The 23,571-nt window shown below is 43.9% G+C and overlaps 1 protein-coding gene across 9 annotated transcripts in view; it reads right to left on the bottom strand.

Annotated features, from left to right (window-relative positions):
• The window catches only part of PKHD1 (PKHD1 ciliary IPT domain containing fibrocystin/polyductin), a 260,769-nt gene extending 243,669 nt beyond the window's left edge, over positions 1–17,100 (bottom strand). For all 9 annotated transcript variants that reach the window (XR_007908532.1, XR_007908562.1, XR_007908540.1 and 6 more), the window contains exons 1-12: positions 16,972–17,100; positions 16,060–16,198; positions 15,047–15,168; positions 13,890–13,967; positions 11,958–12,102; positions 10,875–10,974; positions 8,173–8,230; positions 6,476–6,554; positions 4,193–4,267; positions 2,731–2,795; positions 2,095–2,134; positions 1,217–1,287 (exon numbers count right to left, since the gene is read on the bottom strand). Coding sequence is in view for 5 of the 9 variants with exons in the window: in XM_051812579.1 (XP_051668539.1) it covers positions 1,217–1,287; positions 2,095–2,134; positions 2,731–2,795; positions 4,193–4,267; positions 6,476–6,554; positions 8,173–8,230; positions 10,875–10,974; positions 11,958–12,102; positions 13,890–13,967; positions 15,047–15,098 (763 nt within the window). In the remaining 4 variants the exon portion in view is untranslated. The remainder of the gene's footprint in view (positions 1–1,216; positions 1,288–2,094; positions 2,135–2,730; positions 2,796–4,192; positions 4,268–6,475; positions 6,555–8,172; positions 8,231–10,874; positions 10,975–11,957; positions 12,103–13,889; positions 13,968–15,046; positions 15,169–16,059; positions 16,199–16,971) is intronic.
• Between the last annotated feature and the right edge of the window lie 6,471 nt (positions 17,101–23,571).

Genomic DNA, 23,571 nt, shown 5'->3' on the forward strand with positions numbered 1-23,571 from the left:
TTATCCTCCTTTATAAAGTGTTTTCAATTTATGGGTGAAACAAGTAGTATGTTATAAACAATATACAAAACATAGACATGTATTGGCTACATGGGGCTTTTTATACAAAAAAAGCTTTTGTTAACTCTTGAACCAAGATTCTCAGATGCAGCTCATAAGGTATTAATGCATTTATTACATCAATTTCAGTGAATTTAATATCAAAAAATTGGTGGGACCTTGCTGGGGACCTCTGCAGGTGAACCAAGTGGTCTTTCAGTGGTTTGGGTTGTAAGGGGCATTAAAGATCATTCCAACCCCCTGCCATGGGCAGGAACACCTTCCACTACACCAGGTTGTTTCAAATCCTGGCCAACCCGGCTCTGGATATTTCCGGAGATGGGGCAGCCACAGCTTCTCTGGGCAACCTGTGCCAGGGCCTCACTACCCTCACAGTAAACAATTTTCTCATAACATCCAGTCTAAATCTCTCCTTTTCCAAGTTCAAACCCATTACCCCTTGTCCCATCACTATCTGTCCATGTAAATCTTTAACACTATTTGCATATGACCATGACCTCAAGCAGATGTTTAGTATTTCATTGCCTCCTGCCTACAATAGAGCTGGAAAAGTCACATGTAGGTTATTTTTAGTGAGTCTTAAATCATTTTATAAACTAATGGTGCAGTAAACCTGCCATTCACCACTTATCCAATACTCAATTCTTGGAGTGGCTGAACATCATCTCCTTGTTGCTGATGTGCAAGTTATCTCAAGTTCTACATTTCTAAAATCTCAACCCTATCAAACACAGAGTGATTTACAGGGCAGAAGTTTCTGTAGGTGCAACATCTCAAGTCTACAACTGATCTGATAAGAAAAGGAAGAACAATAAAGCAACATCATCCCAAGCCATGCCATACTGCTGTTCTGTGGCTGGCTTTCTTAGGTTAGGCTGCCCAAAACAGAGTCAAATATATCCCTGTCCAAGAGGAACACTAAGTCACTGGGGATGTTAGAGGCAGCACACCCCACCTTAGCACATAAATCTGCTTATCTTGAAATTTTTGATCTGCAGCTTTTTGCTTAGTCAAACCCATACCAGAGGAGTTGCACTGCAAGATGAGGACACAACAGGATTGCATCCCTGGGAAAAGCAACAGGGAGAAGTCCTTTCCTAGACCACACCAGCACTTCCAGAAAATGCTGCAGCAGTGGGGGGGATCATTGTAATACCTGAATGTGTTTGATACAGGAAAAGCTCCTGTTTGGCACTGATGAGCCAAGAACCTTTGTGTACTACTGACCTGCAAGAGAGAGAAAATGCCTGAATGATCCTTGGCCATTTAAGTTAAAGTAGACCTTCATTTAGCAGAGCTGGCCACTCACTCTCCAAAGGAACAGTGGGACATTTCTACAAGATCCAACACCTTTCACAAGCACATTGAGGTATTGACTCACAAGATTCCATTACACAGTTGAAACACTTTAATAAAGTACTAACACATTGTAAAGTATGTTTTGACACTTTCAGAACCCATTTTCACCTCCTTTTATGGCTAAATTCTTTCCCACTTGGATGAATAGTTAAAAGTGAAGTGAAAGTATTTTGTTCAGCTTGGTTTAATAGAATGGTTTGGGTTGGAAGAGACCTTAAAGATCTCATTTTGTTCCGACCCCTTGCCATGAGCAGGGACAAATTCCATTACACCAGGTTGCTCCAACCTGTCCTTGGACAATTCCAGGGATGGGGCAGCCACAGCTTCTCTGGGCAACATGTGCCACCACCCTCACAGCCAAAAACTTCTTCATAATACCCAACTTGAACCCACTCCTCCAGTTTAAAGCCATTCCTCCTTGTCCAAGATAAGATGTCTGATGCATTGAATGCTGAAGGTAAAGTATTAAAGTACCAAAATATAAATTGTCTGGGGAGAAACATTGTGCCTTTTCATTCCCAATCTGATAATCATTTTCTCAAGAAAACAAAACCTCATTTCTAAGCAATGAAACACATCATTCAGTAAAAACATCATTTGTTTAATCTGGAGGGCAAGGCATCTGTATCCCCATGCAAAACCAGAGAAAAAGGGAGAAAAGATTCTTTTACTCACTTTCCTTTGTTAAACACTGAGAAGCTGATGTTGTGGGACCCTGGAGGAGAGAAAAGTATAACATGCTTTATGGCAAAACATGAAGTGTATCCTACCAAACCTTGCCCAGGTGTCCTGGGCCCAATTCTCCTCTTCCTTACAACAGTAAGGAAAGTGTATTTCATGTATTTAACTCAGAATATCTTTCCCAAACAAGAAGCTTGCTGCTCAAATCCTCCACAAGAAATTAGAAACTTCTTCAGAGCACTTGGAAGTGAGGAGAAATGAAAATGGGATCCAACCTGCTAACGGAGAGAAAATACAGGGGAGCACCCAATTTATTCCTCCAACAAAGCAGTAAAGGGAAGGTCCACCACAGATAAGAAGGATTAAAGTAGTAAACTGAGCAAGGACCCCAAATCACACTACTGCTGTCAGCAGTGTCCACATCATGCCATGGTTTCACTTCATGTTCTCCCAGGCTGTGCAGAGGACACAAACCACAGAAGTGGCTGTGTTGAAGGCTGGTAAGCCGTGATTTGAAGTTGCTTTTGTGGGCTTAGCCCTTTCTATTCTGCCTTTGGAGGCAGAATAGAAATTATCCTCTGGAGCTGCAGGAACAGCAGAAACCCACCATTTTTACCCCTTTTCACCAACCTATGTGGTTTCCTTCCACCCGGCACTGCAAGGTCGCCAGTCCATCCTCTGCCCGAATGGGATAACTGTGGAGAGACAAAGACTTTGCTGAGTCTTGAGAGTTTAAAGAGCAAAATACAGGGAGAATCATCTAAACAATAGGTTTATAAGCCCACATCTTCTAAGATGGTCCTGCTTGTCTCCATTTAGAAACAAAGGAGAGAAACTGGTGAAATGGAACAACCCATCTTCCCACTGATGATCGAGAGTTCAGTAGATTAGGAGTGTGTCTCCCAGCAGCACAGTGCTCCAGCTTGCCCCCCTTAAACCTATTCCCAGAATCTGAGCCTGTTGGTGACCTTCAGAACCCCCATTTGAAATAAAAAGCTGGGCAGGGACAAGTGTGGGCATGGGGCAGAATGAACAGGAGGACAAAAGCACTGCCCCTCTACTTGCTCCTCTGCACGTCCCTAAGGTGTAAGAAGGAGCAGGTAGCAATTAAACCAGATACAATGGCATTACACCAGCCTTCAGGAGTCATGGAATGTTGGATGTACCATCATCAATTCACATTTTCATTTTAAGTTCTCCTCTTGGGAGCCAGGAAGAATTTTACACTGCAATAAGGGAGTCCAGTGAGGACCCCAGGAGCCTTAGGACAGACTTCCATGAGAGCAGGTTTTTCCCCTGGTTCCCTGTTAAAGTACCCTCCTCCTTTTCCAGGGCTCACAAGCACTGCAAGAAGCGCATCACTCTAAAAAGAAACGCTGCTGCAGAGCCCATGGCTTTGTCCACAATTAACAGAGTGCAAGATCCAGCAGCCTAAAGGGTCTCATGCAACTCACAGAAGACAAGAGTATATGAATTCTCCCTGCAAGCATCCAAGATGGGTTGGATGGGGCTTGGATTAGCCTGGGATAGGGGAAGGTGTCCCTGCCCATGGCAGGGGCTCAAAACTAGATTATCTTTCAGGTTCCTTCCAACCTAAACCATTCTGTGATCCTATTAATACCAAATAATAAACAGTGCTGGGACCCAGGCACCAGAGCCTGTCTGTCCATGCTGTTAAATCCCAAGAGCTATTCGCCAAATTTAGGTTCAGATTAGCTAATCCACCTTTAAAATTAGTGCCTATATAGGACTGAAGACAATGCATTGACCAGGGTCAATAGGTAGTTTGGAAATGGTTACTTTGTTTTGGAGCTTAGAGAGTTGAACAGAACAGATGTGGTCAGGGCAAGGAATGTCATCTACAGGCCAGAGAACAGCCCCTGGCCCTGCCAGGCTGTGGCTGGAGCCGCAGAGAACCAGTAGCCCTCACCCACCCCATCACAGATCCTATGGTCAGCTCCCCAGGGTCTCTCTCCACCTCAAGCCAAAGCAGAAAAGTTTCTCCAAAAGCCATGAATTAATTTAATTTTTTGTGCACAAGCTGTGCTGTGCCCTTGCACCAAGATAAACAAAAAAAAAATGAAGAACTGACATGCTTCCAGCTTGTCTGTCAACAAAAGAGCAGAGACTGGTCCATCCATCTCCTTCTGCTGTGAGGGTAGCTGGCCTGGGCAAAAAAAACCAGGAAAAATGAGACATAAAGCAACATGGAGCTCCACAAATGAAAACCCGATCCTGTTAAAATCAGCAGCCAACATTTTCAAGTAGGACAGGAATTTCCCCTCACTTTTACAATTTTACACATTTATTAATCTTTTATCTCTTCATCTGCAAGGTGTATTTCCCAAATACTGCAAGAACTGCACCTCTGTAAAGATCGTGAGTGTCAGGAACATCTTGGAGACAGCTCTGAATGACCTGGTAGCTCCTCCCTGTAGGTAAAGCTGAGCTCCAAGAGGGCTATACTCACCCTTACCTTCCAGAAGCAGCAGGCAGCATCCCTTACAGCAAGTAATTCGAGATGCAGCTCAGCTATTTCTTTTTTTCTTTGAGGAAAAACACTACAATCTCTGCCAGGAATCACCCAAGCTCCTAAGAGCAAATTTAAATATCCCCACCTTAAAGAACCAATATGGAACCACTTCAACTGAAGAGGAGCAATCAGGCAGGAGGAATAAATTCAGAGTAATTAGCAGAATAAGCAAAGGTTGGCAATTCTTTGAGAATGAAGAGGCAATCATGGGAAATATGTAATTAAAACCTGTTATGCAAACACTCTGTGATGACCCATCCTTCAGAGTGTAGTTTTCTGTGACCAATGCTTCAGAGTGCAGTTTTATGAGGTTTAAATAGAAGACTTTTCTCTTATTAATACAGGTGGCTGATAGTGAGAACCTTTCCTTTTAAGGAAGACTATAAAAAAATTCAGTGCTGCCAAATGTATGTTCATCAGCACTGGACCATTGCATCCCACACAAAGCATGGAAAAGGGGGCAGAACACGCTTGAAAGTATAAAAACCATTCTCCTTTTTCGCTCCAAATCCCATCTCCTTTTTCGCTCCAAATCCCAAATCAGCGTGACTGAAGGACAGACTGCTCTGGTCAAGTCCAAGTCCCCACCTGGTACATATTTCCTAACACACCAAAAATGGGCAAATTATTCATGTGAAGCTCCAAAGGGAACCTGTCTGGAATGCTGAGATTTTGAGGCCATTTCCTTTTGGTGAGGTTAAGCTGTAAATGAGTAATCCAGCAGTGGAGCATGAGGCACGTCCAGCCTGCAGTCACACAGAACAGCCTTTCTTCCCACTGAGCAAAGGTTTCACCAGAGGCAGGTAAAACAATAATTACTATCAAACAAAGGATGCTGATGTGCAGCGGTGCAGGGCTGAGAAATGGGTGCAGCTGATATGGCAGGAATCTGCACTGGAGTTTCACTCATGCTGGCAGAGAATTTAATTAATTAGCAAGGGACATTTCCATTCAGCTTGAGAAGTCATTAAAAAGCATCCAGTGGTTAAGTATCTGCTGCTGCAATTAAAATTTCTAAGTAGTGGGAATACACACCTTTCCTGGATTCTGAAATGGTCCTGAAAATGCCAGCACAGTGACTATGGGTTAATAGTTTTTCTATAAAATACTCACCTGGGCTTAGTTCTTCACTGCCACTGACACAAGTGCAAGGAAATAATAAATTAGTGCTTGATAACATATCCATACATATGGAAATAGATATGATATGCATCAGGACAGTGTTGATGCTCACTTTGGATTTGCTGTTCTTAAAGGGTTGCTGCCCTGAAGTGAGTTTCTTAAATCTACCTACTTTTTTCTGTTACATGTGATCATCGAACAAAAACAAAAAAAAAATAAATCTGAAATCAAACCTTTGAAAACAAGGAAATACCCAGAGAGGGTTTAAAGCAGTGAAAAACAAAGCCTTTTGTCTCAAAATACTTCTCCTTTGTCTTCTGTCTCACTAGAGCATCTGCTTCAAACTAATAGTTTTTTTCTAAAAAATGCAAATGGAAAGGGAAAATTTATTTAACTTTTCGATCCTGACATTATTTTAATTAGTTAAATTTTAATTTGCTAGCCAAAATAAAATCTACAGCAACCAGCTGCAATTACAGTACAATTCACACTGAGCTGTGATTGACTGTACTGCCAGTAAACAAACCAACCAGCTTAATGGACCAGTTGCAATTAGATTAACAAAGTTTGCTGGAGCCCAACTCATGAGCTGCAATAAACCACAAAGGAAGTAAATGGCAATCCTGGGCCAACTGGTTGCAATTTATTGCTGTCGAGGAGGCTGATGGAAGAAATGCCAATTTACAGGGACTGGGGCAGACACTGCCTGTAGATAATTACCCATCAATATAATCCACGTTGAAGTCGAAGGTCTCATATCTTCCAGCGATTGTCTTCCCATAAATCTGTATTAAATTTCCTGTTCAGAAAGGAAATGGAAATTGAAGAGAGCCTTTTAAAAGCAGAGAACTTATTTGCAGATTCTGCCAGCTGAGCAAGAGGAATCCTTGGTCTTTGTGAATTTTACAGAGGTGCCTGCACTGATGACTACTCTCAGCTTCTACTATGGCTCAAGAGACTTCAGACTTATTCATTTTTCCCAAAACACAAGTTTTTGTTTCCCACCAAAAAAAGTCCATACCCAATTTTTTAGCAGGTCTCCTGCATTTGCACTGAAAAGACATTTTCCTCAACTCCTTTGTTAACTAAACACCACATTCTAACCCGATTCCACTGTAGAACCTCAGGAGACAATCAAATTGACATCACTTGTACATTAGACAGGGTGAAGGTCTAAAGAAGGAGCTCAGCATATCTGTGGCCAGTTGAATCACTCCCAACACTCCATTTACCACACGGTGGGAGAGCTTCATTCAGTCACCTCCACAGGAGTGTCTTACATCAGTTCAGACACCCAATCAAACACCTTTGGGAATAGATATTAGGAAGAAATTCTCCCCTGTGAGGGTGGGGAGGCCCTGGCACAGGCTGCCCAGAGAAGCTGTGGCTACCCCATCCCTGGGAATGTCCAAGGTCAGGTTGGACAGAGCTTGGAGCAACCTGGGATAGTGCAAAGTGTCCCTGTCCATAACTGGGGGTTGGAATCAGACCTGCGTTAAGGCCCTTTCCAATCGAATTCTATCTGATCCTGTCCTTCCACTATGCCTCCAGAAGGGAAAAAGTCTTCCTAGTCCTGCCTCTACCTGCTCCATGGAGGTCCTTCATGCTCCAAGACATTTGAAATAGCACTAGACAGTGTTGTTCTCATGCTCTTCACTGACCCCACTGGGAGGTCAAACATCCAGCTAACAGATAGAAATCTCCATAAAGACACTCTAAAGCAAGGCATGAGAATCTAGAGCTGAACTACATCTGAAAATAATTGGAAATAAGGGATTGATTTAGGTTTAGGAGCATCTCTGTGATCTCATCATACAAGTGTCTCTCTTCATTCTTAAGAGACCAAAATGTTTTGATTAATCTTTAATTTGGACATAGAACTTTCCATTTCCTCTAATGAAATCTGAAAATATAAAAATTAATAGAAATAGGGAAAAAACCCTTCCATATGCCAGTTAATTGTTCAGACCAAAAACATTGAATGTCTTCTCACAGAACTTTAAAGTCTGATCTAAAGCTCCATTAACCAAAAGGTCTGTATGGTGTTGCAACATGAACACCTAACAGCTAATTCTTCTTAAAACTGCTCCTAAATAAACAAGGTATGATGACTCAAGAGTTGGGATGGATTAGACTTATCAATCTACAGAACAACATCATTCCACTCAGGCAGAGTTGGGCTGCAGGAACCAAGCACCAAATAACTTGGTCACTGCTTGTTCCCCACTTTTGTACCCAGTGCTGCAGACTCTTCCCCCTCAGACAAACCCATTTTCCTGTCCAGAATGAACTTAGACATTAAAATCTGGTGGTGCCCATTTTGTTCCCAGCAAGACAGACCTCTCCTAAGGAGGAAGACAGTGTGGAACATCAAATAATGGTTTAAGTGGGTTCCAGCATGAAGAAAGGTCCCATACCTGGAATGCCAGATGGTGGATTGATTTGGTAAACCACAGGTGTCTGCTCAGCAGAGAACTGCAAAGAGAAATTTGTAGTTAAATGGAAGTTATTTTCAGTGCATTGTAACATGATCTGATGGTGCATTACTCACAACACACCTGGCAACTGCATTTCAGAGACCTCCACTTCAGATCTGATCTTTGAAGCAGAGTCCTGCTCCAGGAAGGGAGTAAGGAGAAATATTCCCTTCTTACCTCACCTCCATTCAGAGCATGGGTTACTGCTATTTTTACATCCTCTTTTGTGCCCAAATTGCCCACCCTGGCTTGAGTCAATGTCAGAAGACACACTTTAATACACTACAAAGTTTCCAAGTCATACTTCATCTAAAGTTAAAACCTGCATTTTATCCTGCATTACGGCACCATTTTTCTTCCCAAGAGTATATACTTAAAAAGTATAAGAAGTTAAATATTTCAGCCACCCTTTAGCAAGATTTTTGGTACCCTAAAGCTGTGGAGCAGTGAAAGAGCTTGTATTGGCCCATCTTAATGTAGTGTAGTACAACAGATATGTCTTTGGGAAAGAACTACCTTGGACTCTGAGGGAAAAAAGCCTTGAAGATTGAGTCCAACCATTAATCTAACACTGCCAAATCCACTAAACCATGTTCCCAAGTACCACATCTACACATCTTTTAAATCCCTCCAGGAATGGTGACTCCCCAACTTCCCTGATGTTTGACAAACATTTTGGGTAAGAAATTTTCCTTAATATCCAATTTAAGTCTCCCCTGGTGCAACTTGAGGCAATTTCCTTGTCCTGTGTCTTGTAAATTGGGAGAGGAGGCCAAACCCCACCTGGCTCCAACCTCCTTTCAGGGAGTTGTAGAGAGTGAGAAGGCTCCCCCTGAGCCTCCTTTTCTCCAGGCTAAGCCACCTCAGTCACTCATCATCAGACTTGTGCTCCAGGCCCTTCCATTGCCCGTTTTTTTGGATATGTTCATCTATGATCCCTGGCACTTAGAGATGCTGCTGACAGCCCAATAAATGGCACGACAAACCTCTTTTGCTAAATTAAATTGAAGACATCATTGCATTATTGTGGGTTTTTTCCAAGCTTTCCTTAAACCATTCCCTTTCAGAGTTCAATCTCTGCCTTCTCTCCTCCTCATGATCATGTTAAAAATGAATGAGTAGCCACCAGCTCCCTCCAGCAATGGCCACTTCTGGGAAGCAAAGGCAACATCACATCATACCCCAGGCTAGAGATGATGTGGAAAAAGAAGCCAAAACCAGCATGAAACTGGGGCCACTGGCTGACACAAGTCTTTTGAGCTGCTCAGACTTGTTGCTGCCTGCAGCGGCCTTTTTCAGCCTAATGTGGAGGCAAAATTAATTTTTAATTCTCATAGCTCCCAGGTCCTGGTCCCAAAACAAAGAGACACACTGTGTTTTATTTAGCTTGGAATGTGCCTCATTAACAGCATCCCCTGGTGATTTTTCATCAACTCTCTAAGCCAGCTGAAACACCCAATGACTCTTCAGCTTTAATGTGCAATTTTCTGAGAACACTGGGCTCTCCTGCTCGATGCTCACAGTCAGCTCAGAGGTGGGATGGGACTTTCAAACACACAGGCCTCAATCAAAACACACAATCATGGTTAAGGATTCTGTCCTGTGTGAGATCATGGAATGGTTTGGGTTGGAAGGGACCTTAAAGATTATCTCATTCCAACCCCCAGCCATGGGCAGGGGCACCTTCCACTAGACCAGGTTGCTCAGAGCCCCCGTCTAACCTGGCCTTGAACACTTCCAGGGATGGGGCAGCCACAGCTTCTCCGGGCAACCTGTGCCAGGGTCTCATCACCCTCACAGTAAAAAGTTCTTTTTTATATCTAGTCTAAATTTACCTTTTTTTTTCAGTTTGAAGTCATTCCTCCTTGTCCTGTCACTCCAGGCCTTTGTCCAAAGGCCCTCTCCACCTCTCTTGGAACCCCTTTAGGTACTGGAAGGGGCTCTAAAGTCTCCCTGGATCTTTCTCTTCTCCAGACTGAATGCCCCCAGCTCTCCCAGCCTGTCTCCAGAACAAAGGGGCTCCAGCCCTTGGAGCATTTTCATGGCCTCCTCTGGATTCGCTCCAGCAGCTCCACGTCCTCCTTATATTGGGGTCCCAGAGTTTGATGTGGTACTCCAGGTGGGGTCTCATGAGAGTAGAGTAAGCTCTCTGAGCTACATCCCTTATGGCCAGTAATGCATATCTGGACCACACTGTCTATGTGCAGAGTTTGTGCTTCAACACAAACTTCTAAACCTGTCTTCAGGTTTCTCCTTTAAAATTAAAGTCACTTCCCTTAACGTGCTGGTCATGATTCTCTTCTCTCTCATATGCTGTAGATCTGGTTGCAAGTCAGGACAAGAAGCTGGGATGCTCCTTCTGTCCTTTAAAACTCGATGCATCGAGGTACTCATCAGTGGCACTGGGCAGACCAGGCCTGTTCAAGGCCAGGTTGGAGGAGACTTGAAGCAACCTGGTCTAGTGGAAGGTGCCCCTGCCCATGGTAGGAATGATCATTAAAGATGATCTTTAACGTCCTTTCCAACATTACCATTCTATGATTAAATTATTTGAATATATTGCCTGTGACACAATGTCTGCAGTTGGACTCCCTCCAGTACCTTGAATCCTTTATCATCACTTCTACATGATTGGTGATTACCTTGAAAGAATAATTCTCTTTCTCCAGCCCAGTCAGGTTGTTAATCACACATCCTTTAAAGATCACCTCCACGTAGTACAAACCCTCCTGGGGTGAAGATCTAGGTGGAAGAGAATGTGTTATATTGTATTACTTTCATTGACTTTGTGTTAATTTTTTAAGAAATGCGAGGTCCTTCACAGGGTCTCCATTCCTACCAGACTCAGTGGGGCTTCAATAGAGCAAAGCAAATTTATACTGTCAACACAAACTTCACACATGTGAACCCAAACTCTAAAACAACAATTTAAAAGAAATGTGGAGTCACAGCAAGAAATCACAGTTAAGTGCAGAAGGTGACAGGACCACATCAGAACTCTACCCAAATTATATGTTAATGCAAAACACAAACATGTTCATCAGACATGCACTAACGATAATTGGTATTCATTAGTAATGAAATGACCCAGGGCTGCCTGGATCTGCAGGGCATCTTGATCCTGGTCGGTAAATTAATGCTGCATCCTTAATGCACAGAGTTTCTCAGCACAGTTAATTCTCAGAATTAACTCCCAGCCAAATTACAGCAGCAAGAGATGAATGAGCCCCATTAGGGTCCCTTCTACAGCCTCCAGACACCCCAGTCTTCCAGTCAAGCAACCCTTTTCTAAAGTTATGACAGGACAGAAAACAGGCACCTTAGACTGTCCAGCTGATGCTTGAAATCATATTTATTTCCTGCTCTACTCATAACCTCTCCCTATGATCTTAAATAGGCTGAGGATACCAAAACCCAGTAAAATCTCCACCAGGATTTTCTTAGTTGTTTTGTATCTGAGAATCAGATATCTACAGACCTTTGAAGGTCTGAGTCTAGGCTGTCCCAGAAGCCTCAACAAGACCCTCACACTAAATAGCCTCATGTTTAATAAAGTTGAAACAAGAATAAATGCAGCACAGCTTAGGAGATGCTCAGGTGTGGGCACTGTAGGAGAAAAAGGAATTCTTTCAACTCCTTAACTGCCTGTACAGACACTGAAAGAAAATGAGGATCCTACCAGACAAACATCAAGGTCTCACCCACAGTACAGTCACAGATCATACCTTGTTCTGCATCTTATAGTGTGTAAGTCAAAATACAGAGGAGAGACATCACAGAGCAGCCTGGGCAGGTCTGGATTCACCAGGGACACCTCCAGCTGGGACACACTGGCTGGAGAGACAGATTCTATCTTGTGGGATGCTGAGCCTAAGTAATAAAGTCAATCAGAAGAGCTCTGTGAGGACAGGACCACTCACATTAAGACACACGATAAACAATTTTCAGTGTGCAACCTAGCTTCTCCAGGTATTATCTTTAGAGCCCTAGATCAGGCTTTTTAAAATCATGCTTGTGTGATTTTCTGTTTTTGTGGTTTAACCCCAGCCAAGAACTCAGCCCCACACAGCCACTCCCTCACCTCCCCCCTGATGGGAAGAGGGAGAAAATTGGAAGGGTAGAAGTGAGAAGAATCATGGGTTGAGGTAAAAACAGTTTAATAATCAAAAAGAAAAAATAATAAATTGTAAGGAAAAGAAAAAAAGTAACAAAGAGAGAAGAAAATAAACCCCAAAATGACAATTAATGTAAATGAAAACAATTGCTCACCACAAACTGACCAATGCCCAAACAGTCCCTGATGTTCAGAAAGTTTTATCTGAGCATGAACCACCATGTTTAACTTTTGTAGCATAATCAAACACAACAAAAATGCAGAAGGCTCACACGCAACTCTCCCTTTGCACCATCTTCACAGATGGTTCCCAGTGCACAGACTCACTTTAAACGACAACAGTGTTTTCATGGTTTGCAGCAAACTGTACATTTCCTCATGGTTCCAGGAAGGTCTTTCCCCTTCTCCCAAGGCCTGTTTCCCCCCAACAAAAAAAACAAACTCTGCTTGAACTGATTTCCCAGCTCTGCCTTCACACAGTGCTGTTGGGGAAACATCTCCCTTGAATCATTCAGTTGGAAAAGACCTTTAAGATCATTGAGTTCACCTGTTCCCTCAGCACTGCCAAGTCTACCACTAAAATATATCCTCAAGTGCCACATCCACACATCTTTTAAAACCCCCGATGACTCTACCCCTGCCCTGGGCAGCCAGTGCCAGGGCTTAACAACCCTTTCCATGAAGAAAATTTCCTAATATCCATTATAAATCTTCTCTGGCACAACTTGAGGCCCTTTCCTCTTGTCCTCTCCTTGTCACCAGGGAAAAGAAATCTACCCCCTGTGCTTCAACCTCCTTTCAGGGAGTTGTAAAGACCTGAACTTCCTTTCTTCCCTCTATTTCGTCATCTCTCTGGGAATGCACAATATTCAGACAAAAAGTCTAATACCATTCATTGTAGTTATAAAAGATTGAGAGTCAGAATTTGAGCAGATAAACCAAATATACAGCCAGTTAAAAGACCAACTTTCCTCCCAATGAATCAATATTCATCACTGTGGAAAAATCAAGCTTAGCTTTCCACAGCTGATTTTGGGCCCAAATGAGTATTACTTCTCAATTTCTGAGATTTATATTCAGAACTCATGTTTATCATTAGTGTTTTTAAAGCTCCAGCACTACAGGACCTATGAAGGGAGATTTTCAGCTCTTCTTCAAAAAAAAAAGGATGGCTAAGGAGAAATTTTTAGCTCCACATCTGCAAAAACAAGGTAAAAAATGTTTCTTCTCTTGCTTAGGAAATAACCTTCAGCCATAGCTTATGAAGTGATAATTTCAAGCTGATTTCATGTTATGAGTGTCACAGCCCACGGCTCTGTTGCTTATGGTTTGTCACTCCAGCCACTAATCTCACAATGGAACTGATTCTCTTTTACCTTTACACCCCTGGAAGTGTTCATGGCCAGGTTGGAGCAACCTGGTCTAGTGGAAGGTGTCTCTGCCCATGGCAGGGGTTTGGAACGAGATGAGATTTAAGGACCCTTCCAAACTAAACTTTTATGATTCTACTTTGACATATACTTCCTAGGAATTTAAAACTCACCATCCAGAGGAATGGTAATCCAGGTTCCTCCAGCAACACTACCCTCCTGGGGCTTGATGAGTGATCCAGTGGCTGCCACTGCAAAAACAACCCATCAGGGTGAAGTGTCTTGCAAACATCCAAAATACCTCATTCAGCATTAGAGACACTGGTCTGAGAGCTGTCCTCCTGTAATTCCACCCTTCTTCTCATTTCTTCTTCTCAGGCATCCAAATTAGTCATATTGCCCATCCTTTATCCCTCCAGCCATCTCCCCCATTTGATAGTCCTGCTTCCCCTCAGTGGGGTTTTAGTGCCTTCAGGACTTTATTCACCAAGCTGCAGCTTGAGCCTCCTTGTCCTCCTCAAGAATTAAAATAAAGATGATGTTTACTAATCCAGCTCTCAAAGAAATGTGTTTGCTGACTTCTGTGCACCAGGCTGCCCACAAAATACAACCTCTTCTGGCTCCACAACAGCCTGGCCAACTCTTTTTTTTCTGAAGTCCTCAGGAAAGACATAGAGGCCTGGAAAGAAACTCCTGCTTCACGGTGTTAAGTCTCCTATAACTTGCTATGGCCATGCCTTTCATAAAGGCATCAAATTCCTGAGATAATTTAGGACTTATTTTGGGTACCCTCATTCTCTGAAGCTAAGAGATGAACCAGTGGCTGGCTTTTCTTTTTTTTTTTTTTTAGCCACTGACCAGAATTTTCCAGAAATCATTTTACAGGGATATCTAGTTTGCTGATTAAATTTTAGGGGGTTTCCAGCTTCTTAGCTCTGTCTGGATGCAATCTCAAACATCACTATTGGTCACTGAAGCCCAGTATTGGACACCCTTGTATCATGAGCCCTTAATATCAACATGCAAACAGTGGCATATGTATCATCAAGTGAATCAAAACCAATAGGTATGATGTGAACTCAGGTAGAACACAGAAAATTAAAAGTTAATTAAAAAAATCTACACTGGCTATGGAAATAATGCCATGAAAAGAAAACCTGATAAGATGGATAATGTCTGGTATGCTGCATATATCCCATAATATTCAACACCTTTTAGAGATGCTTATCCATGTCAGGATGCAGTTAGTCTGTATCTTATCTATTGGCACTGGATTTTCCTGGTGTTTTATGACCAGGGTGGTTGGAAACATCACCTCTCCATCACCCACCTGCCAAGAATATCAGCCCAGCGCTCAGAAAGGATGCTCTCCAGAGGTTCATCTTGAACACTGAATGGAGAATTCATGAGAGTCTGGCTCCAGAATCATGGCTTGGGGCCTTAGGACCTTCCCTGTAATGTTAAAACAAACCTCACATGAATTCTTTTTTCACAGTGCAAGCCTGTGGGAGCAACAGCTGTGAACTGTTCTAATAATTAAACAAAATAAACATTTGAGTACTTGTAGACTAGGTCTTACTTGCTGTCATAGCCAGACACATCCCACATTCCCTTTGTCAAGTCCATATCAGGAACTGTTCTACCACTTAAAGACAGACTATCAAATTCTGCTGCCCTCATCCTGAGTTTTGTACTAGTATGGAAAAAAAATTGGGTGAATTGATTTAGCCAGATTTTTATATAACAAAACCATTTGGGTTGGAAGAGACATTAAAGATCATTTCATTCCAATGTCCCTGCCATGAACAGGGACATCTTCCACTAGACCAGGTTGCTCCAAGCCCATCTGATCTGACCTTGAACACTCCCAGGGATGGGGCATACTTCTCCTCTATTACTATTACCATAAATATAGTTTTAAGATAATCCATATAATATACATCCACAATCATCACATCTCAGACAAAAAATCTCCTCAGAGCTGCTGGGTAAGAGCAGGGCTGCACAGGGATGAGCAGTGGAAGAAGGGTGGGATGGCACCTTAAAAAAGATGCAACAGGAGAGTGACACTCTTGGAGGTGAGATTTGGGCAGAAGCTTACATTAGAGCTATGAGAAAAAAACAGCCACTATAAAGCAACTTCCAAACTTCTATTATTATACCACAAGACCTACTGTAACTACTCTCACTATATTTCTTGCATATTTTAACATCCTGCAGTGGTCAGGGGTCAGGGTCCAGAGCCCCGAAGCAAGTGAATGTTGCATTTCAAAGCAAGTGTATAAAATATAATTTATATTTAATTTTATTATTCTTATTATGTCTTTTGCTGGTATTAGTTACCTTAATCAATTTGTTCTTCTTCCATTCCTCCGATGAATGAAGTGCAGTAGCTCCAGTATCAGCACAACTGCTCCATCCCTTTGATGCCAGCTCTGCCACAATTTTCGGGCTGAGGTTGTGTTACACACTTGGTTCAGTGCTGAAACCCACCAGACAAGTTTCTCAAAAGGCTCAAATCCCGTCACAGACAGCTCAGAGCCCTCCACTGAGTGTGCTTAATCATTAACCTAAGCTGCTTGCTGCTATTAACTGTTTTGTTCCAAAACTGTAATTACCATAACAAGAATAATCTGGAATTGTTCTTTCATTGGTGCATGACTAGATCCTCCAATAGGAGGACAGTGAATCCATTTTCTCCTCTTTTTTTCCCTGCAATGTGACATAAAAACTATCGGAATGGTTTCTTGATATGCCAATATTCAGTCTAGGACTGACTTCCACAGCAAGTGGACTTCAAGGTTCCCTTATATATTCTTAATTCATTTTTTTCCATGGCATTCCCAACACTGTTGGCATTTGGTGGGAATGCCCAAAGGGTGTTTAGATCCCTTTCCACATCTCAAGTACCTACTCCCCTGCAGATCCTTTACCATCTACTGTGGAAAAGAGGGCAGTGGACTTACACAGGGTTATCTCTCATCCCATGGAGAAACTGGGCTGCAGGGACAACTCAACTCAGCCCACCTCAGACACTGAATAGTATCTCTACTCCCACCTCTGCACTCCTCTGTTTGAAGCCCAGATGGATTTTGTTGGGGTCACCAGATGGGTTGCTGAGCCCTTGAGCTTCCATGGATGCCTTCATGGAAGTTTCCACTGAAATTGGGAGGAAGCTCTCAAACCCCACAGCAGAACTGAAGTTTAATGAGTTACCATGAACCAAACAACAGTAGCACATATTCATCCTCTTACCTCATCCCCAAAGAGAGGTGAAACAGGATTGCTTGTTCTTCCTCAACCTTGATTCAGAGACACAGTGGCACGAAGTCACGGGCAATCAACCCCCAGTTGTTCTGGAGCTCTGCCCAGCAGTGGAACCAGTTGTGTGTGGTTTATTCTTAGGCCAAGCCCTAATGTCTCAGCTACATGTGGCCAATGATTACAGGAACCCAATGCAAGTTAACCCCATCCTGCTCAATAATCTACACTCAGTTCACTTATTAGCTGGGATTACAGTGGAAACATGATGAGAAGAAAGAGTGAACTTGAGGGAATTCTCAAACAAAAAAGTAGTGCCAAAGAAGAGACAGTTCAAAGATGGCAACTTAAGCACAGCAGAGAAAGCCAGATGCTGCTAACAGGGTCCACTGACAGAACTAAATGAGAGGATGGACCAGGTCCAGGATCCTTCTGGGGCAACCTTTCAGGAGCAAGAGGAGACAAGGCTGGAGGCTCAACTTCAACATGGACCCGTGATCCAGCTAGAAGGCAGGATCGGGGATAAGGCTGAGGACCAGTATTCCTGTAACACAGCTCAGGGAGGGAGGGAGGTAGTACAGGCCCACAGCTGAGGTTAAATAGGTCTCCTGATCCATGGACAGGGTATGCTTGGGGGTCCCAGGTGAGGCTGATCAGGGCTATTATGGCTCATTGCTGCTCTCAGTGCCCTGACACTGCTACTTCCAACATACTCTGTCACTCAAACTCTCTGGGTCATTGTCAGCAACAAAAATGAGTTACCACCTCTGAAATTCTTTATAGCACTTTGTGATCCAATCCTAAGGAAATGTTTTATCAAGGAAAAAATATCAACAAAATGTCCAAGGTTAACGTCTCTGAAGGATTTGGCTTGGATGAGGCATTTATTCTTTCCAGAAAGTCCCAGATTAGGTAAAACAAGGCATACAATGTTCCCTGAAGGAGATGAAACTCCTGAAAAAAAAGGAAAGGAAAAAAAAAAAAAGAAAAGAAGGAGGAAGGATTGTGAAAAACTTTTCCTAATAACCAGAAACACATGTCCAGAATTCAGACCAGAAGAGGAATGGCCAAGTCATATAGGAGTCTTGTTATATGACATGCAAATCCTCTCCCACAACAAGCTGATGACCCTGTTTAGGGATATCACACACCAAAGAGGAAAGCAGCACATCCTGATGAACAAGTGCATGTTTGGACGTATGTGCAAGCCATTTTTTTCCTGCTGAAATTAAGTTCTGCTCAAAAACGTCACCCCTGGTTTTGTTTGTTTGTAGTTACTCATTTAGGGTTTGTAGGTGTTGGGTGTATGAGTGGAAATGGCCTTATGGACAGGCTCGGCATCAGGAATCTGAGAAACATTCCTGCATTGCAACCAGAAAGAAGACAGAGAGAAAAAGCAGGAGGGGTGAGCAGTGGCTTTTTGTCACTAGATGGAAGTATGGAGCCATCGAAGACCTGTCTGCTCCTTGAAACACAACGCAAGGGTGGGCAAGCTGCCTCTACTCTGCCTAACACAGGTCCAGGACCGTGTTCTGCTAACTCCCTGCGCTTGAAGGAAAGGCCAGGAACAAGCAGACAGCACAGGAAAAGGAGATGTGGGACCTATGCCCAGCTCTTTCACTCACTGACACATGATTTTGGCTAAACAGCTTCATCTTCGAGGCATCTGTGTGTAAGGTGAGGATGGCAGGGCACTGCCCACGAGGTCTTTGGAGGGCAGGTGCTCCAAAAGGGAAGCAGCATGGAAAGACTCCTTTTCCCCAGGACTTGCAGCATTTCTGGAACGGAAGATCCTTGCAGGAGCCTAGTGAGGGGTCCCCTCATGCTCCCCCCACAGAGGCCACCTCGCGAGAGGAATGTGGCAGTTGTTGGACACCACATGTCACCTCCAACTGAACAGCTGAGGGGAGGATAATGTGGGATAAGGCAAGGTTTAACAACTCTGTCTGCAACCTCTCAGGAGCTCCCCTTGAGGGAACGATGTGGGAATGCTGCCTGTGCTCACAGTTCCTGCACCTAGACCTGTAAGGAGAGCACAAAGCACCCCAGGGGAAAGCCAGCCTAATGGGGTTCATGCTTGGACCATAGAATGACAGAATCATAGAATCACATCATGGTTTGGGTTGGAAGGGACCTTAAAGCTCATCTATTCCAGCCTCCCTGCCATGGGCAGGGATGTCACTCCCTAGATCAGGTTGCTAAGTGACCAGGGCTATGTGACTGATGGCTTTGGTCACCTGGTGACCAGCAGCATAGTGCTTATCTTGAATATGGTTTTGGATAAGCAGCTTCTCCTCCAATGCAAGGTGTGCTGTGCTGGGTACACAGTGGGGAAAACCAGCTTGAAACTGCTTGAACTTAGTGACTCAGTCCAGACACAGGGCTTGGAGAAAGATCTCTGCTTTCCAGCTTGGCATTGTCATAAAATTATGGAATGTTTCAGGCTGGAAGGGACCTTAAAGACCGTCTCATTCCAACCCCCTGCCACAGGCAGGGACACCTTCCACTAGACCAGGTTGATCCAAGCCCTGTCCAACCTGACCTTGGACACTTCCAGGGATGGGGCAGCCACAGCTTCTCTGGGCAACCTGTGCCAGGGCCTCACCACCCTCACAGGGAACGATTTCTTCCTAATATCTAGTTTAAATCTACCCTCTTTCAGTTTAAAACAATTATCCCTTGTCCTGGAAGTCTGGGTTACCAGTGGACATGTAGCCTGGAAGTGTTACATGGCCCTGGCCATGGCACTCCATGCAGAGGTCTCACAGCTGCTCTTTCCTTCTATTCACACTTCACCTTTTGTGTATTGACAACCACTTCCCAGCAAACAAGGTCACAGAGAAGGTGTTAAGAAGCTGGGCTGATTAAGAATAAATCCTGGGGTTTGATGTCTCTTTTCTCGTTATACACCAGCAAGAGGGGTGCTGAGGTGAGATTTCCAAGGGAACCAAGGGGATTGGGAAACCCTCCCCTGATCAAATTTCCCTCTGAATCTCAGTCTTCCTCCTGCTGGCCCTCAGAATTTGGCTGGGTGAAGCACCCGTGGGAAGATGAGTTGAGACAGTGCAGTAGTGCTAAGCAGGGATCTGGCATCTATCAATCAAAATTATCCCCTGGGCATCCACAGTGGTTGGGTTTCATAAAGTATAATCGAGATCTAATGGTCTCCATGGTCCAGGTAAATCCCTCTCACTGCTATTGAGTCCCACCATGCAGGGTGGATTTCATTTACTGCCTTCCTTCCCACTTTCCACAGCCCTGAGCATCCTTCCAACAGGACCAGCACCACAGCCTTAAATCTGTCCTCACCAAGCCCCCGGCTTTGCTCCCAGGTTTGCTGAAACAGGATCAACTGCCCACTGTGGTGAGATCCATGCCCCTTCCATGCTGGTCCTAGCCACAGGAGGAGCGCTGAGATAAGCTGGCTTGAGATTTTAGGTTCATCTTGTAAAATGACAGATAAAAACCCCCCATCTTTCCTTCTGAGTCTCAATTCACTAATCAATTATGTCTGAGCGCTCTCAGGTAAGACAGAAAGGGATGAGCAGCGAGATTTCAGAAGTGGTGTTTTGTTTTACCACATCCAATTCCTCATTGAACACCTTAACATAGGCATCTGAGTATGAGAAAGCCAATACAGCTTGTTCACGATCATTTCCAGATCAGGAGAAGAAAAAGCCCCTGGTAAGTCAGGAGTCACAGAGTCACAGAATGTTTTGGGTTGGAAGAGATCTTAAAGATTATCTAGTTCCAAACCCCTGCCAAGGGCACGGACACCTTCCATTAGAGCAGGTTGCTCCAAGCCCCTTCCAGCCTGGCCTCGGATGCTTCCAGGGATGGGGAGTCCACAACCTCTTCAGGCAGGAATGGCACTCAGAGTTCTTCTTCTCTCTGGTGTTTTAAACACCAGGCCATGATCTTCCCAGCTGAGCTGCTCCCTGTCCTGCCATGATTTACAGAAGAAGGGATAGTGAAGTCAGGGAACAGAAACATAAATACTTCATGAGCTGATTGAGGGAAGATGATAAGAAATTCACAAAAGGGTATTTAAACTCAACTAAGAAGTTGAAAAGCAAAAAGCATCCTTTGTATTATTCAGGCATCACCAATATCTTCAAATTTCCCTTTATTACTGTTCCTTTACACTATAAAAAAGTATTTTATTTCCTGAAATCTTAACATTCATATTATAAACTTTTTTTTTCAGATTTTAAAACCTTTTATTACCACTACTTCTACTTACATTTGCAGCCCGTAACCAAGCTGCCTTACTTACCTGGCTCATTTTTCTGTCTGATTTGCAACAGATTCAGCTCCTTCCTTTGAGAGGAAAAACGCTGGTGCCTCAGGGAGCCTTCCTGCCTGTCTTTCCTGGGTCACTTTTCAGCATGATAAAATCTTGTTGAACTTGTTCCCCATAGTTACTTTTGCTGCATTTTAAACAGGCACTTTAAATGCTAAATCTATTGCCAGTGCAGCTGCTTTAATGACAGGTTTGAGGCTTCTTTGGTTTCAAGGTTGAGTGTGTTTGGCTCACATCCCCTGTGGTCGTCGAGGGGATACGTCCCCCGGCCGCCTGCCCGTGGCAGATGCTGGAGCCTGGGGATGCACACAAGGCAAATGGGTGAGGAAAAACCAGCACCTTGCAAGGGATTTGCCTGCTGCAGCTTTGGTCTTCTGGCAGCCACTCAGAGGATGCTCCCCTGCTCTCTTGGGGTCTGCAAAATACACAGGAGGGCCATGGAAAACAATGGTTGTGGCTGACTCCCAGACCTGTCATAGAATCATTAAGGCTGGAAAAGGTATCCAAGAGCATTGAGACCAGCCTTTGACCAAATACCCCCATGCCCACTAAGCAATACCACAGAATGCCGTGTCTACTCATTTTTTGAACACTTCCAGGGGTGGTGACTCCACCACTTCACTGGGCTGCCCATTCCAATGCTTAACTACTCTTTCAGTGAAGAAATTTTTCCTAATAACTAACGTGAGCCCCCCCGTGGTACAACCTGAGGTCATTTCCCCTTGTCACAGAATCATAGAATGGTTAGGGTTGGAAAGGACCTTAAATATCATATAATTCCAACCTCCAAGTCCTGTCACTTGCTACCTCGGAGAGGAAACCGGCCCCCACCTGGCTACAGCCTCCTTTCAGGTAGTTGTAGAAAGCAGTAAGGTCCCCCTGACACTCCTTTTCTCCAGGCTAAATGAAGCTGCCAAGTATAGAAATCCTTCTAAATCAAAAATACAGCCACAAGGGAAAAAAAACCCCAACTTCAAATAAATCTGGCTGCATCTGCATTGTGAAAAACATCCTAGTATTGAGGTTTTTCCCAGAGATTTTCCTCTGCTGAGCTGCTCACAGACACCATCTCATTCACACTTCCCATTAGGCAGGGCTCTGTTTTGGTGTGATGAACCATCACTCCCTCAGTCTCTGTGCTACAGGGCTTTTTATCATGCCGACAAATAGTATCCAAGAAAAGCTACAGCTCTGTAACCACACAACATCAGACAGTGTCTAGTCCCAGAAAATTTTTCTGTTTAAACAATGGCAAAGCAATACACAATCCCACGTGGCTGTGGGAAAAGATGCCTGCTGCAGATTTTGCAAACTAAGTGACAACATCCCCAGTGGAAACTTGCACAGCTTGGACCACAAACCCCAGAGGAAACATGGAAAGATAAAATCAAGAGGTGTCAGTTTGGATGGAAGAAATCTCTCAGGGACATCTAGGCAGGCACTGCTGCAGAGTGAACCTTGGCATTTGCTTAAACAAACAGCTGGTAGAGGATTGGGTTTCGGAATCAAACTGCAACCCAGCACCTACTGAGCTTCATCCATCATTAGTCTTTCATTAGGAAACTTGTTCTTGGCCTGGTCCCCAGTTCTCTGAGAAGTGATTCAGGCAAAAGCCAGCCCTGCTGTGTCCAGCAGACTCTTTCCTTACACCCATCCCTACCCTTGTGGCAAAGTAGATGCCCACTTGCTTCTCATTTTAATACAAAATTCCTTCTGTTCGATGAGTTTTCATTGTAAAAGCTGCCACTGCCCCATCCCCTCCATCCACCCCTGCTCCCCACATCTAAGCAGGGGGAACAGGTGGGACAGCTGACCCTGGTGAATGAAAGGAGAGCACAGTTTTGCTCCCTTCACCCCTTTCTCACAGCCTGCCCTGCTGTCAATGATCCCCCCAGTCCCTGGGGACGGGGGATTTGTGTGTATTAGTCACATGAAAGAGAAGAGCCTGCAGCAGGCTGCTCCAGGCTGCTCCTGTGCTTTGCTTCACCCTCCAAGTGAGGGGATGGCTTGCCACTGTATTCCTCAGGGCTGGAATCAAATTGCACCTCTTTTTATATTATTTGCACAAATTGGCTTCTGTGTAAGACGTGCTACAGCTCTAACTAGAAAAAGAAAAATTAAAAAAAAATAAATAAATAAAAGGAAAAAGAACAGCTTACAAAGATCCCAGCTGTGCATGGAAATGTGTAAAGCCAGACACTTGATATGAGATCTTTTTCCATCTTCAAATCCCTGGAGTGGGAGTTGGTCTCATTTGCCCTGTGTGAAGCTCCACGGTCTGTCATCACACA

This window comes from Manacus candei, unplaced genomic scaffold, assembly GCF_025592945.1.
Source record: "Manacus candei isolate 608988 ecotype Guabito, Panama unplaced genomic scaffold, ASM2559294v1 h1tg000007l, whole genome shotgun sequence".
In the NCBI taxonomy this organism is placed as follows: domain Eukaryota; kingdom Metazoa; phylum Chordata; class Aves; order Passeriformes; family Pipridae; genus Manacus; species Manacus candei.